The sequence below is a fragment of the Solanum lycopersicum genome, chromosome 5 (assembly GCF_036512215.1).
Source record: "Solanum lycopersicum chromosome 5, SLM_r2.1".
Classification (NCBI taxonomy): Eukaryota; Viridiplantae; Streptophyta; class Magnoliopsida; order Solanales; family Solanaceae; genus Solanum; species Solanum lycopersicum.
In genome coordinates this window covers 56251445-56266530 of record NC_090804.1, presented here as the reverse complement: position 1 = coordinate 56266530, position 15086 = coordinate 56251445, and the positions used below count along the sequence as shown (strand labels likewise).

General features: G+C 37.1%; 1 protein-coding gene across 1 annotated transcript; it reads left to right on the top strand.

Moving 5' to 3' along the window:
- The first annotated feature begins 4045 nt into the window (after positions 1-4045).
- Positions 4046-5186, top strand: LOC138348909 (uncharacterized). The gene is made up of 2 exons (XM_069298507.1): positions 4046-4449; positions 4985-5186. Exons 1-2 carry the CDS (start codon positions 4046-4048, stop codon positions 5184-5186), a joined length of 606 nt encoding a protein of 201 aa, XP_069154608.1.
- The last annotated feature ends 9900 nt before the right edge of the window (positions 5187-15086 follow it).

Here is a 15086-nt window from a genome sequence, read left to right as displayed (position 1 = left end):
TTGAAATTGTGAAATTTGATCATAGAAACTCTTTGGAAAATCATTTATAGAATTCCTTAAAGTAAAGGTTATCAAAGGATAAAGAGTTACAATTCCTTATTGGATGAAGACCCACTATAATTGAAGAAGAAATCAGTTGGAAATTCATCTCCTAGCTTGATCTTGAGCTTTGTCTCCAATGGAGTTGTAGAGAGAATCTAATTTACGAGGGAAGGGTTTAATTTGAAGAATGAATTCTAAGGTTTAGGTGTTTACACTAGCTTAAGATACCATAAAATAGGTAAAATAAATGTCCGCCCTTTAATTAGAAGATGGGGTGAATTTATCAATTAACCTCTTACTTGGTCAAACCATTGGACAAATTGTACGTAGTAGCTCACGATGACCATCTATAGGTCGTAGGTGGTTCGATGACACCGTGGTTCTTGACTTAGTCTCCCTAAAATATGGTATATGATTCAAAGACTTAGTAAGTAGCCACTCCCCCCATCAACGTGGGGTCATTTGTCAAGCTATCTTGTATGCTTTTGGCCAACGCTTGGGTCCTCATCAATGACTCCTACAGTGGTCCTTGGAGAGTCTTACTCGAAATTTTTACCCAAAAAATGGCCATTTAGTCACTAGGGCTCCCTCCTATCATTTTTGACTCCAAACAACACTTTAAAACAATGCAAACTTACTAGGACCCACTAGCACACAAAAGAATAGTGTCCGGATGTCTTGGTCATCCTTAGATATTTGACCTCAAACCTATTAAAACCAACTATTAAATATTGCTTCTCACCTTATTAATACGTTATCAAATCATACAACTAATGTGAGGCTCTAGTTTTTCCTAGTTTATTTTGGGGGTCATGAAACAAAGGAACAATTTGTTTTGAAAATTCTTCATATTCATTGTAAGGCTTTCTCTGAAGAGCCTTCTGGATCTTGGTATAGCACGGAATGAGTTTTATTTTCTGTGCACCAAGTATTACAACTATTATACCTATTATGTTCACACCAGTTCCGCCCATACTATTTGCTACTCTTGGGCATGTTATCCTACATCTTCTTTTTTTAATTGTGAAAATTTTTACTTGAAAAATAAATTTATAGCTACACTATAATCCATTGTAATAAATTCAATTTATGAAAGAAAGAATCTTGTTCTACTGACCCTTTTTTGATCAGTGTTAACGCTTTTATTTCTACTCTTATCCCTCTATGTCATGATTATGATGCTGAACTCTTGTGGCATGCTAGAGTAGGGCATGTAAATTTTTGAATATGAGGATAGTAATATACACTATACCTCTCAAATCTTTCACCTAACAACCTTTCACTTCTGCCATATGCCCTATGGAAAGACAAAAAAGAATGCCCTTCCCCGAAAGAACCATCACATCTAATAGAATGTTTCTAGGACCTTAAAACATACCAACTATTGAAAGTTACACCTATTCTTTAAATATAGTGGATGGTCACACGAGATCAACCTGGAAACATTTGCTCAAATGCAAAAACAATTGCACCAGGGGATTCAAAATAAGGGTTTTGAACAAAATGATGCAGGCTAGGACTTAGTTCTTGATAAGGATGGGTTTTAGGAAAAGGGAATGTTATACATAAATTAAAGATTCTAATATTTTAAATGGCCATTAATTATCGGGTCACAATCCCTCTCATCGAGATTGCATATCTTAACATTTTTACACTTCACGATTGTGGTCGTTGACTCACGCCATATGGATCTTATAATTCTTTTGATCTAGAATTCCCTAGACATTTTAACGTTTCATTCCAGAGCCTTCATGTGGATTCAATGAGAAATGAATGGTTCATAGTTTCCTGGACTCAAATCCTTAAATATTATCAAAATAACCATTTCATGGTTGTTTTTGTCTTACAATTTAGGAAAAATCTGTTCAAAAACGCATCTGAGTCGATGACCAGACCGACAGACTGTCGAGGCCACAAGGGACCGGCGAGGCCTATCGGCGTTCTACACGTAGAAATTTTTTTAGCTGCATTCATCTACAACACACTTTTACCATCGTCGGTCTAGGATTACGGTACGTTGAGTGCACAACGGTCCGTCGATGGCTTCTGTTTCCTCACACTTAGAATATTTTTAAGATGGGTATTGGGGCTACTCTCCGTTAGCAATGACGGATGTACAAGACGGTCCATCATGGATATGTGGGTCTGTAGCTAGCTTCCGTAGACCCACACTTGGTCAGATTTCCCTAATATTCCTTCAGTAGTAGTTCTCTTAAGATGACGGTTTCCACCTACGGACCGTCGAGGTGTTAATGATTGTCGATGGCTTCGTAGGTCATTACTTCTGTAATTTAAGCACAATTCTTCCGCGATTTCCAGCAAACAATGAGAAAATATATTAAAACTACTACAAAAAGTTTGTAGACACACACTAAACTAAAGGAAGGAGAATTGAAAGTACCGTGAAACCATTACACATCAAAACCCTCAACCTAAATTCGTTATTTGTCCTCAAGAGACACACGATGACTCACCACAAAATCTCTGTACAAGAGTATCCTTATTTTAGCTTTCACAATCATCTAGCTATCGATCCCGATTATTTGTATTGTGTTCATGCATGCTATCACTATTAGGATCTCTCATGTGGATAAGACCATGACAAAGACTCACCACACACCGGCACCTATCCTCTTTGATCTCTCACCAAGGTACCATGAGCTTGTTCTGATGAGACGGGTGACTGAATGGAGGGTATGTATGGATTTCCAAAAATTAAATGCATGGACCGACAAGGACCATTTTCTTATGCTCTTCATGGATCAGATGTTTGAAATACTTGCACGAAAGGGGTAGTAATGTTATCTTGATAGTTATTAAAGTTATAATCTGATTTCTATTGCACCGGAAGATTGAGAGAAAACTACTTTTACTTGTCCTTATGGGACCTTCCTGTTCAAGAGAATATCATTTGGGTAATGAATGTACCGACAACATTTAAGAGATGTATGATGTCGATAGTCTCCGATATTGTGGAGGACACTTTGGAGGTGTTATGATTGATTTTTTCGAGGTTGGTTACTCCTTTGAACGGTGTTTCAGTCATTTGTCCGAGGTTCTTAAGTTGTGTCAAGATTGCAACCTTGTGCTAAATTAGGAAAAATGTCACTTTATGGTGAAAGAAAGTATTACAATGGGTCATTGCATTTCAGAGAAGGGTATAGAGGTTGATTAAGATAAAGTTGAGGTGATAGAGAGACTTCCTCCACCCATCTCTATAAAAGGTATGAGAAGTTTTCTTGGGCATGTAGGCTTTTACCAGAGGTTCATCAAGGATTTTTCAAATATTTCACATCCTTTGTGCAAGTTTCTTGAAAAATAATGTAATTTTTATTTTGATGATTCATGTCTTAAGGCATTTGGTGAGTTGAAGGAAAAGGTTGTGTGTGCACCTATCATCATTTCTCCGGATAGGAGCGAGCCATTTGAGGTGATGTGTGATGCGAGTGGGGTTGCACTTGGTGTGATATTGGTACAAATAAAGGACAAAATACTTCATCACATTTACTATGCTAGTAAAGCCCTTAATAAAGCCCTAAAGAACTATATCGTGACTGAACAAGATGTCCTTGCAGTAGTCTTTGCTTTCGAGAAATATCGCTCCTATTTAGTTGGGACGAGGGCTATATTGCATACCGATCATTCTTCTTTGAGATATTTTATGTCAAAGATGGATATGACATCGAGGTTGATTAGTTGGGTATTACTATTTCATGAATTTGACTTTGAGGTGAAAGAAAGAAAAGGGACCGAAAATCAAGTTGTTGATCACTTGTCCCGATTATAAGATGAAGCAAAGAGGGGTTTCGGTGAAAAGGCTTAAATTGATGATACTTTCCCCAATAAGCATGTACTGGCTACCTCCCAATCCTTGATTCCATGGTTTGCAGATTTTCCAATTTATCTGTCGAATGATATCATCCCACCTGACTTTTCCTTTCATCAAAGGAAAAAGTTCATGCATGATTTGAAAAAGTTATTTTGGGATGAGCCATACTTATTTATGAGTTACGCCGATGGCCTTATTCGGGGTTGTATGCCGGAAATTGAGATTTTGAGTGTTTTGGAGGTATGCCATTCTTTGACTGTAGGTAGGAATTATAGTGGTATACGGACTGCTAACAAGATCTTTCAATGTGGCTACTATTGTCCAACCATCCACCAAGATGCTCATGAGTTTGTCAAGGAATGTGGTAGATGCCAAATAGATGGTGGCATTTCGAGAAAGCAAGAGCTCTCTTTAAATCTGATTATTGTGATTGAATTGTTTGATGTGTGGGGCATTTACTTTATGGGCCCTTTTGTGAGTTCTCATGGGATGAAGTATGTTGTTGTGGCAATCAATTATGTGTCAAGATGTCTAGAAGCTATCACACTTGCAAATAATGAAGGGAAGACTGTCACCATGTACTTGAAAAAGAACATATTTTCAAGATATGGCACCCCAAGGGCTATTATCAGTGATGGAGGATCTCACTTTTGCAACAAGATATTTAAGGGATTATTTTAAAAATAATGTGGTCACTCCTTACCATTCTCAAACAAGTAGGCAAGTTGATGTGTCAAACCACGAGATTAAGCAGATTTTAGGAAAAACGGTGAATGCTAGTAGAATGGATTTGTCAAGGACGCTTGATTATGCTCTTTTGTCCTACCAGACCGCATGAAAGAATTCCATAGGTATGTCCCCATGCCAACTTGTATATGGGAAGGCTTGTCACTTACAGGTTGAATTAGAGCATAAGGCCATGTGGGCAATGAAAATGGATTTGAATGAGTGTGCGAAACATAGGTTAAACAGGTTGAATAATCTTGATGAATTTCACTTGAAGGCATATGAAAGTTGAGCCCTCTACAAAGAAAAGATGAAGAAGAACCATCACCAAAATATTGAGAAGCACGATTTTTTTGTTTGAGATCTTGTGATTTTGTTCAATTGTAGGTTGCGCTTGTTTTTGGGAAAACTCAAGTCCAAATGGATTGCTCCCTATTTGATCACCCAACTATTCCCTCATGGTGCAGTTGAGTTGGAGAACAAGGAGTGTGTGAGGTTCAAGGTAAACAGGCAGCGAATCAAATTCTATACAGGGTATGCTGAAACGGCTAATGAAGTGATGGAGGCATACAATCTTTATGAAGTATGAGTAATCAATAGTTATCCACCATGCCACGACGTTAAATCATACGCTGATTGGGAGGCAATGCAATATGTATCCTCTAGCCAACTATAGGTCTTCATTCTTTTTTAGGCATACTTGCATTATTTTTTCTTTTATTACTTATGTGACGTTTGAATGTTACTTTAATTTTCTTTTAGAAGTGTTGGATAGAGCGTAAAGTATGGTTCGGATCGAAAAGTGTCCAGAAAACCCAAAAAATTAGGTTAATGAGTTTTCATTATGTAGGGACCAAATCACCAGAAATCTACAGAATATTAGTTTTGTGTACCCATCGACGGACTGTCGGTATGATCCTTCATGCCCAGGTATGTTCTTTAAATTTTTCTAAGTTAGGGCACTATTGAAGAAGGGGTCGAAGGACCGTAAACTGACTTATAGTCAATTGACGGGGAGTCATCAATCCCTCACCCAAAAACCCGACCCGACCCGTTCGACTACATATTGAATGATTTTAAACTTTTTAGTTACCCACCTATTCACATAAACTCCATAACTATTTCCCTCCATATTTCCTTTCATTTTCCCCCACTTTCTCACCCATTAACTTCTATTCCATCATGATATTCCCACACTTCCACAAATTCCACAAAATCTATTCTCTCCCTAAATCTTCTATTTTCTTCAGTCTCTTTGCCGGTCGGTGTTGTGGTTGGTATTGCCGCTTTTCAACTACAAGATTGCATACTCCTTTTTTTCCACTAAAATTTCCATGTATATTCTTCTGATTTGCTAGATTGACTATGATTAATTTTCATGTTAATTTGATGTCTTAGCTTCTGGTTCTTGAATTTGGGACACCTTTGAATAATAAACACTTACACTTGAAGTACTAAATCCCTTAGAACACTGAAATTGAAAAGGGATGGTGATGTTTTGTTAAAAATGTGTTGTTTTTGCATGTTATGTTTATGACCTAGGATTTTGACAGGCTATAGAATTAAATGTTGAAACTATAATAATTCATGACCTAGGAATGATGAAATGTTGGATTAAATGTTAGGGAAACATAATGTCTCTAAGGATACTATGAATTCGTATATTGGGGGAAACAAAATGGCAGCAAAATTCTTTCCCTGAAGAACATAACGAGACCCCCTCGTTGGACAATCATTGGTGTCCATCAACCCCAACATCCCTTTCTTAGTCTAAGTGCTCATCAACGGACCCCATAGATAGACCGTGGATGGGACGACAACCAATCTGGTACAACCGTCGACTTTGTCAGAACCTTGGTTTCTGATTTTCTAAAAAAAAATTTAGTGTCCATCAACGGACCCCACTGACGCACCGTCATCCCTTCGTATGTACGTCCTGCACAATCGTCGGCATTGTCAGAACCTTTGTTTCTGATTTTCTAAAAAAATATTATAATTGTCCGTTAATTGACTCCTTTGACGGACCATCGTTCCTTCGAATGTCCATCCTGCACAACTGTTGATGTTGTCAGAACCTTTATTGCTGATTTTCTAAAAAATATATTCTTAGTGTCTGTCGACGGACTACACTGATGAACCGTCATCCCTTCGATGGTCCGTCCTACATAACCATCGACATCGTTAAAACGTTTGTTTTTGATTTTCTACAAAAAATATTCTAACTGTCTGTGAACGGACCCCACTAACAGACCGTTGTTCTTTTGAAGTTCAATCTTGCACAACCGTCGACATTGTGAGAACCATTGTATTTGATTTGCTAAAAAATTTCTTCTAAGCGTCCATCGAAAGACCCCAATGATGGACCTTCGTTCCTTCGACAGACTGTCAATGGGTCCATCGGGTAGTGTTGCACTTCTGCAGTGCCTTTCCATTCTCTATTTTACTCTCATGTTTGATGATTTTTAATGTTTTATAGGTTTTAGTTGTAATAATAACTTCTTTTTGCAAGTACATATGGAAGTTAAGCAAGACAATGTTTACTCGAGAGTGCATTCTAAGTCTATCTCTCTCTCAAATTAAATGTTCATAGGGTAAGACGATGAGCATGAACTTGAGTACATTCAACCAGGAACCCTAACTCCTACCCATGCTTCCTGCAACACCATATACACACCAAAGAAGAGGGCGCCGACGGAGTCACTGCCCCCCACTCTGAAGAGAAGTGTGTACTTACCGCCACACCTTATGGGTCGGCTGCACATTCTGAAAGAGCGTCTGGCTCCAAGGAAGCGTTCGACTCTGAGGATTCTTATGGGTCTAAGGAGGTTTTCTGATTCTCCTAATGCCAATGCTCCAGTCATTTCGGACCAGTCTACCTTTGTTTGATGAGGCTGATAGTGCTAATTCTACTCAAGCATAGTAGACTGCCGTCCTTGCTCCGGTTACTGATAAATCCAACCGGTGGTGTGTTGAGGGTCAATATAAAGTATATGGTGATGCCAAGGTGCCCAACAACAAGGGGGTAATGACCCGGACCTTGACACTGGAGAGGAGGTTTCTCACCAGGAGTAATCGCACTATGACGGCCATCCATGCTATATTCACCAAACATTGGCTGGAGTGGATTACTCGGAATGTTGGCCGCTATATCGAAGAAATGGTGAGTGATTTGTAGGCCTCCTATATGGAAACTCTCTATTCTCAGTTGGACAGGCGGGCCAATGCAACCGAACATGCACCTCTTGTGTACGTCCTAGTCTGAGGCAAACGGGTAGATACTTCTACGCCAGTTATTTGTATGTTTCTCTATAGCACGAACGTTGATGCCACAAGGACCCCCCTCATCGCCGAGTTTTACAATAGGTGAAAGTTGATCAAGGATGGTCGGCTCTAGGGTAAGACAAATGTGAGAGAGACCACCAAGGGGCAGATGGCAAATAACCTCTTTGTGGATGGTGAGGTTCCTGATTGGGTGCTATAGCCAAAGGGGAGAATCTAGGATGCTAACCTCACATTCATAGAAAAATTCATATGGCTACTTGTCCTACATTGCCTTTCCCCCACTATTGTTGATAACATCGTCACTTGAATCGTGCAGTGCTGATGGCTGCTGTGGTTGCAGGGTTAAAGGTGGACTTCACATGGCTGTTGCAGGTGGTGATACATGAGAGAACCTGTAAGTCCACTACTACATACCCCTTCCTGTGCATGGTCTGTGAGTTGTGCATGTCTGCAGGAGTGCTCGTGTGGCACATTGATGTTAGTAAGACCCCACCGGGCAAGTGGATATTGGCCTCATTCTTGATGAGGCCAATGAGTTGGCTACCCACAGAGGGCCCCGTCCAGAGGTGCAACCGCTTGATGAGAACCTGTAGGCTACGGTAGATAAAGCCCAAGTGGCTAATCTTGAAACATCCGAGCATACTGACACCGCCCTGGTTAAATCTATCCTGGGTGCTAGAACAGCTCCGAGCTCCTTCTTCTCAACTCCTTGTGCTACACTGGTCTCGCTTCCTAGTGTCGAGAGATTAGAAACCCAAATGGCCACACTTCTACATCACATCCATCCTTGGATGCAGAGCTCCATTGCTGAGGTAGAGGAGCGGATAGAGAGGAAGATTGCCCAACATACTAAGCGGCAGATCACGGAGGTCCACTATCACTTGGATGTATTTGTGATGCGTCTTCTCACCCGGCCATCCCCTAAAGTGGATTTGATGACTCTCAGGTTGCCATGGAGAGTCTAGGAGCAGACATTAATACCATACTAGAGACTCGGGTGTCTAATTCTTAGGCCCCTTCTACATAGACTATTGAGGACACGATGTTGGCTACCTTTTTCTCCACCATTATTGTTACACCACCTCCCCAACGATATCGTTCCAAGAGGCACCGAGTTAGAGATGAGGAGAACCTCGCTGATTGATGAGGAGGACCGCCAGTTGAGGATTGTAGAAATAGCTGTTGGGACGTCTAACCCCAAAATGGTTGAGGCTGAGAGGAGCACTATTAATTGTGGTGTTTTTGCTGAGGACACCACTGATGGTGTCCCTATTACAGTGGGAGTGGGTTTCGATAAACCGGACCCGTCAGCATGTTGTTTCTCGACACTTTGCTCCATGTTTGCTTCACCTATCACCCTACTTTATATTCTTTTATGCAGTGGGGACAATTGCATGTCTTTTTGTTGGGGTGGGGTAAATGGAAAGTGAGTTCTAGGATGATGTATGAGTATCCCAACTCACGATCCTCTCTTGGGGTTTTCCTGTGTTCTTTTTCCCCAAGAGACTGGTTATTTTATTGTTGAAACGCCATGTTGGTATCTTTTTTACATAATATACAAATGGAATCTGAAGCATGATGGCTAAACAAAATGATCTCCTGATTTAAAGAAAATGTTGCATGACTCGGCATAGTAAGTGATAAATGTGCGGCTCTAAGAATGACATAAAGATATACCACGGCATGACCCTAAATCTAAAACTCAAATTAGGTGTTTGATAATCTGGTAGAGTAATGAGTTGTCAAGTGAGTGTGAGGAAAATATTTATAGTCCATCATTGGTACTGAGCTAAAACATTCCTAGTTAGTCCTGCTAAAAAGTAAGTTGTGATACACAATTAGTAAAGGATCATAGGCCCTTGGTTAAGGCCAATCATTAGCCTAGATAACAGAAAGCCGAATGAAATCAATCCCTTCTTGATCCAAATGATTTGAGCTTAAAATAGACATTTCTTTTTTACCCCAACTGACTTTTTATAGGAACAATGTGTTGGCCCTGGTCCCTCCTTTGACATGTGCACCTCAGCTTATGCCAAAAGCATAAGTTGAGGGTGGCTAATTCAGAAGACAACCTTGTTGTAGCCCTAACCCCACCTTTGGTATTTTGTACTTTGACTCATAGCAAAACCATGAGTTAAGGGTGTCTAGTTGAGGAATGCTCTGGAAAGCATGGTAGAAAGAATAAAGAAAGATAAAGAAAAAAATAAAAGTGACTCACGAAAATTTGAAAGCAAAGTGAAAATTTTAAAAAGAAATCAGTTACACAAAAGGAGAAAGAAAGGAGAAAATTAAGGCAAAAGAATACAACAAAATTAAGAAATAGGGCGAAATAAAATTATGAAAAGGTAGGAAGCTTAGATGTTAGGTCAAGGACGGAAATAACACTTAGTCGTTATGTCAAAGAGGGCAATAAGTCACTAAAATACATCCAAATGTACCATACATGACCTTGAGCCTATGTTACAAGCTAAAACAATCGTATCGTGATCCTAAGAGTCTATAAGGGTGAACTTACAAAAATGAAAATAAGGGAAAGCCTATGGCAACAAGTTTTATTAAAGTGTGATCTTTTTCTGAAAGCAAGTGTTGAGAAATATAATATTTATACTCAAACTTGAATCATTGTGTGAAAAATAAGGATGTTGTTTGAAGTGAAGACACTAGTTTCAATACCGGAGAATTGGTAAATGAATGAGTTATCATGAATTTAAAATGAAGTTAGATTAATTAAGGTATAACATTAAAGAAGAATGGTAAATTTAAGTTTCATGTGATGAAGTTATGAATGACTAATGTAGAGTTCTTAATCTAACGGAATCCTCAAGGACCACTAAGTAGGAGTAGTAGTACGGGATGCTACTCTCATATTCAACTTAGTGTGGCTCATAATTCTTATAGGATGAGGGTACTTACGTGAAGTCCTTGTATGAATGTGTTTCAAATGTCTAGCCATGATTGGGGACTTGTTTCACGGAAGAGGTAAGCCTATGATTGGTACTCCTAAGTCTCGCTTTTGTGAGTCTTAAAGGGGGTGTAAATTAGGGAGACTAACGATAACTTTGTTAGGAAAACCTCAAAGGAAATGAGTTCATTATAATTGGGGTAGAATGTTCACTATAATGTTGTCACTGTTTCACTGTAATGTGCTTGATGTTCACTGTAAAGTGTCTTTTGGTTCTAAACTTATGAGAGTTCTATATTATGTGTTAAATAATTATTCTTATACTATTTTAAATCTAAATACATAAAGGTTTTACTGATTTTGCATGAAAGCTTATTTTATTGAAATGTCCCTTTTCACATGTTGTTCCATATGCCATACTTAGTACATTGTTATATATTAACACCATACTTTTCTATACTTAATAAGTATATGTTGAGGCAAGTTGAAGGATAGAATACAAATCTTGAGAATCTACTCTCTCAAGACTATGTATCTCCTCATATATTCGAGGGCATAATTCTTCTTTTTAGTGACTATCGTTAGGACTTATTATGTATTTTCATTTAATGTAAAGGGTAGTGTCTCTAAGATATTTATGTCGTGTCTTTAAGTTTGTTTGTGAAGACGATATCAATTCTTAGCTTTTATAAATGATGGTTTCGTTATTATTTTATTTGTGAAAACATTAAATTTCGCACTACTTTTTATGTCTTATGTAGTGAATGATAGTTAAGGTTTGTATAAGACATCTGAAAGGTCAAGTACACAATTTTTCCTACCTTAGGGTGCTCCCTTTTTCTAGGGGGTACTTTAGGTTCATTACAAGGAAAGAGTATGTTAGTACAAAAGTACCAAGTACGATAGTAATGCATAAAAATATGAAATCATGGTCAAAGAGTCTTTTTTGTGACATATAATGACCAAGCTAAAACACGAGATTAAAAATTTTGAAAACATATTCATAAAACAGGGTTAATTAAAGTAGAAATAATTTTAAATAATATGTGAGATAATTCTTTAAGTAAATTTTGTTCCTATTTGTGGGAGATTTAGTTTTAACTGATATTTAAAACCATGTTATCTATTAACATGGAATCCGGTGTCTACCCCACACAAAAAAGAGGTACTCTTACTTGCCAAGGTATGAACCATGAGATTCTAGCGTACGTAAATCCAGTTTCCAGTGTCTATCTAGACAACCTATGGTGGCACATAGTTTATGGGACATGCGTATTGGCCCTTGTCCACTACATAATTAGCATAACTACCAATGAATATTAATTAGTCTTTAATTTTCATAAGATTCATAATATATGGGTAATTTCCGCTTGAGTTATCATTTGAGGTAACCTATCCAAGCTAAGTTTAAAAAGAATAGCTCCTCAAGTCTTTCTTAAATTTTGGTGAGAATACCATTGAACCTCTTGGATACTTTATGCTATAAAACCTTTCACAATAACAACAATATTGATGCTTCAATCTTAAAGCATTTCTTAAATCATATTCAACAATTTCACAAGAATATACATTATATCATCGTAGCTTAGAAAATATGGGTTATGCATAGCTTCTTGGGGATTAATCTTAGAAGAATGAAATTATATCAATTCATGCATAATATTTCATAAAAAGATCAAATGAATCAATACTGAAAATAACTCATGATATGGAAGAAAATCCTAACTACAATTGGAGATTTTTAACTTGTTAATAGGAGAGTTTAGGAAACCTATGGGGGAAAGGACTACAAACGTGAATAATATCATACCTTGATTCCAAAAGCGTGAAATCAATGATGACTGGAGACGTGACTTGAGACCCTTGTATTTTTCCGTAAGGTTCAAGATTGAGATAGTTTGGAGGATGAACTTGTTATTCTTTTAAAAATTTGAGAGAATACATTGAATTAGAAGATTTAGGGTAATATATATATATATATATATATATATATATAGAGAGAGAGAGAGAGAGAGAGTTTCTAATAAGGTACAACGATATAGTATTGTATTTGAATAATAAGGGAGAGACCTAAAAGCTCTTCCTAAAAATAATTATCTAGCTTCAACTGTTTGGTAAGACCATTGACCCTTGTGCCTGGTGATCAATGAGTTTAGAAATCGTGAATTTTTTACTACCAATGATGAACCCATTCATTGTCCATGGTTCCACCTACAAATCATACATCTCAGTTGTAGGTTTTAACTTATGACTCTAAAATTTATCTAAGTCTTGAACTGACTTATTATGTACCAATGACTCGTGAATGGGACAAAATACCGTCTTGGTGAATTGTATGAACTTACACGATCTTTGACACTTTTGTAAAAAAATTATTGGCCACTATGAATCAACCACATATACATTGTGTCTGTGCACGGTCCATTAGTTTGTCAATTGGTGCTAGCACCTGATTCTTGGAAAATATCAAACTTCCTATCTTTTTTAATATGAGAATTTACATTATATCCCCCATGGGAACATTCGTTCATGAGTGACATCATAAAAAGGGTAGGAACTTATCCTAACATCCCAACATGAATGTAATTCATATAAATGTTGATATCCAAGGAAACATCAACTCCAAGCCAAATCTTTTCAAAAACAACATATAATGAACTCTATATGCAACTCATACTCAAATGTATATAAAAATGAAAAAACTAATCGAGTCAACTCATTTTCTCAAAATTTCTACTTTTCATTAAAATGCATAAATGAGGAATTCATGGGAATATATAATACACATGACACCAAAAAGAATAAACCATGAGGAACTAAAGACCTCATTATAGAGTAGGGATAGCAGGAAATTGATAAGGATAGCAAGACATCATATCGGTTTTATGCTGAAAAGTAGAACCCTTAACTAATTAATTTCTTTAAAAAATCTTCACTAAAGAACTTCTTTGTACCTGAATTACTTGACGTCGTTCTAAAGTTTCAACCAGAACATCATGATAATAAAAATCATGTTAACTACAAAACCTTCTAAGGGTATTATACATGTTAGATGTCGAACAAATTTCTTTAGCAAGGAGTCATGTAAAATTGTATATACTGATGCCAAAACATTATGCTAGTCAATTTCATAAGCAACTTTATCAATATTCCTCAAAATCTAATAAAGGCCCATAGCAGATACTAAGCTTCACTTTCTTCTCAATTTTCATTACACCTTTTACGGGTGAAATTTATAAACAGACCCAATTATGTACATCAAAGTCAATATCTATTACTCTAACATCAACATAGGACTTTTTTTTAAATTAAAGACGTTTTCAACCTTTCTATAAGAAGACAAACTTTCTGAATTGCCTCATATAAAAACTCGAGACCAGTCAAGGAAAATTCGGCCTACTTCAAACCAACATATATGAGATCAACACCTCCTACCATATATACCCTCAAATGGATTCATGGTAACACTTGTGTTATGTCTATATTTTTATGCAAACATAATCAATAAAGTGATTATCCCAATTACCTTTGAAGTTAATTACAGAATATCTCAGCATATAATCTACTGTTTGGATAGTAGGATCCGCTTGCCCATCAATTTGTTGATGAAAGGTCGTTGAATCTTAAAAAGAGTACCAAGACTCTTTAAAAAAGATTCCAATTTCGAGAAGTTTATTAGCTACCCTGATATGACAACAGGGATAAGGTCACCTCATTAATCCTAAACATTTCTCAAATAAAAATTAGAATAGTCCTCTGTCGAATAATACACCTTCATGGGAATAAAATGATCAAATTTCTTTATTATATATATGATAATACAAATAGAGTCATGTTTTTTCCGAGTGCATGGTAGGCTAACAATGAAGTTCATGTTCAAATAATCACACTTTTTATTTGGAATGCTAATATCTTGAAATAAGCCTCGAAGTGGTTGATGTGAAACTTTCACTTGTTGACCACTAGGACACTTATCCACAAATTGTGTAATATCCTTCTTCATCCCATTCCACTAATATATCTACCACAAATCACAATACACCTTACAGGCTACATGGTGAATGCAATATAAGAACAATGGCTTCTAATAAGATTTGTTCTCTCAATTCATCAAAATTAGGGCTCCACGAACAACCTTCATGCTAAATCACACCATATCCTCCTTGGGAGAAATCCTCTATTGATTTTGAGCACCACTTCCTTGAATTTAACTAAATCGGATCAAGATCTTGATTGACTTTAATATCTACCACTAAATATGATTATGAAAAAATGTTAACCATAAAACAACCTTTTTAGAGTAAA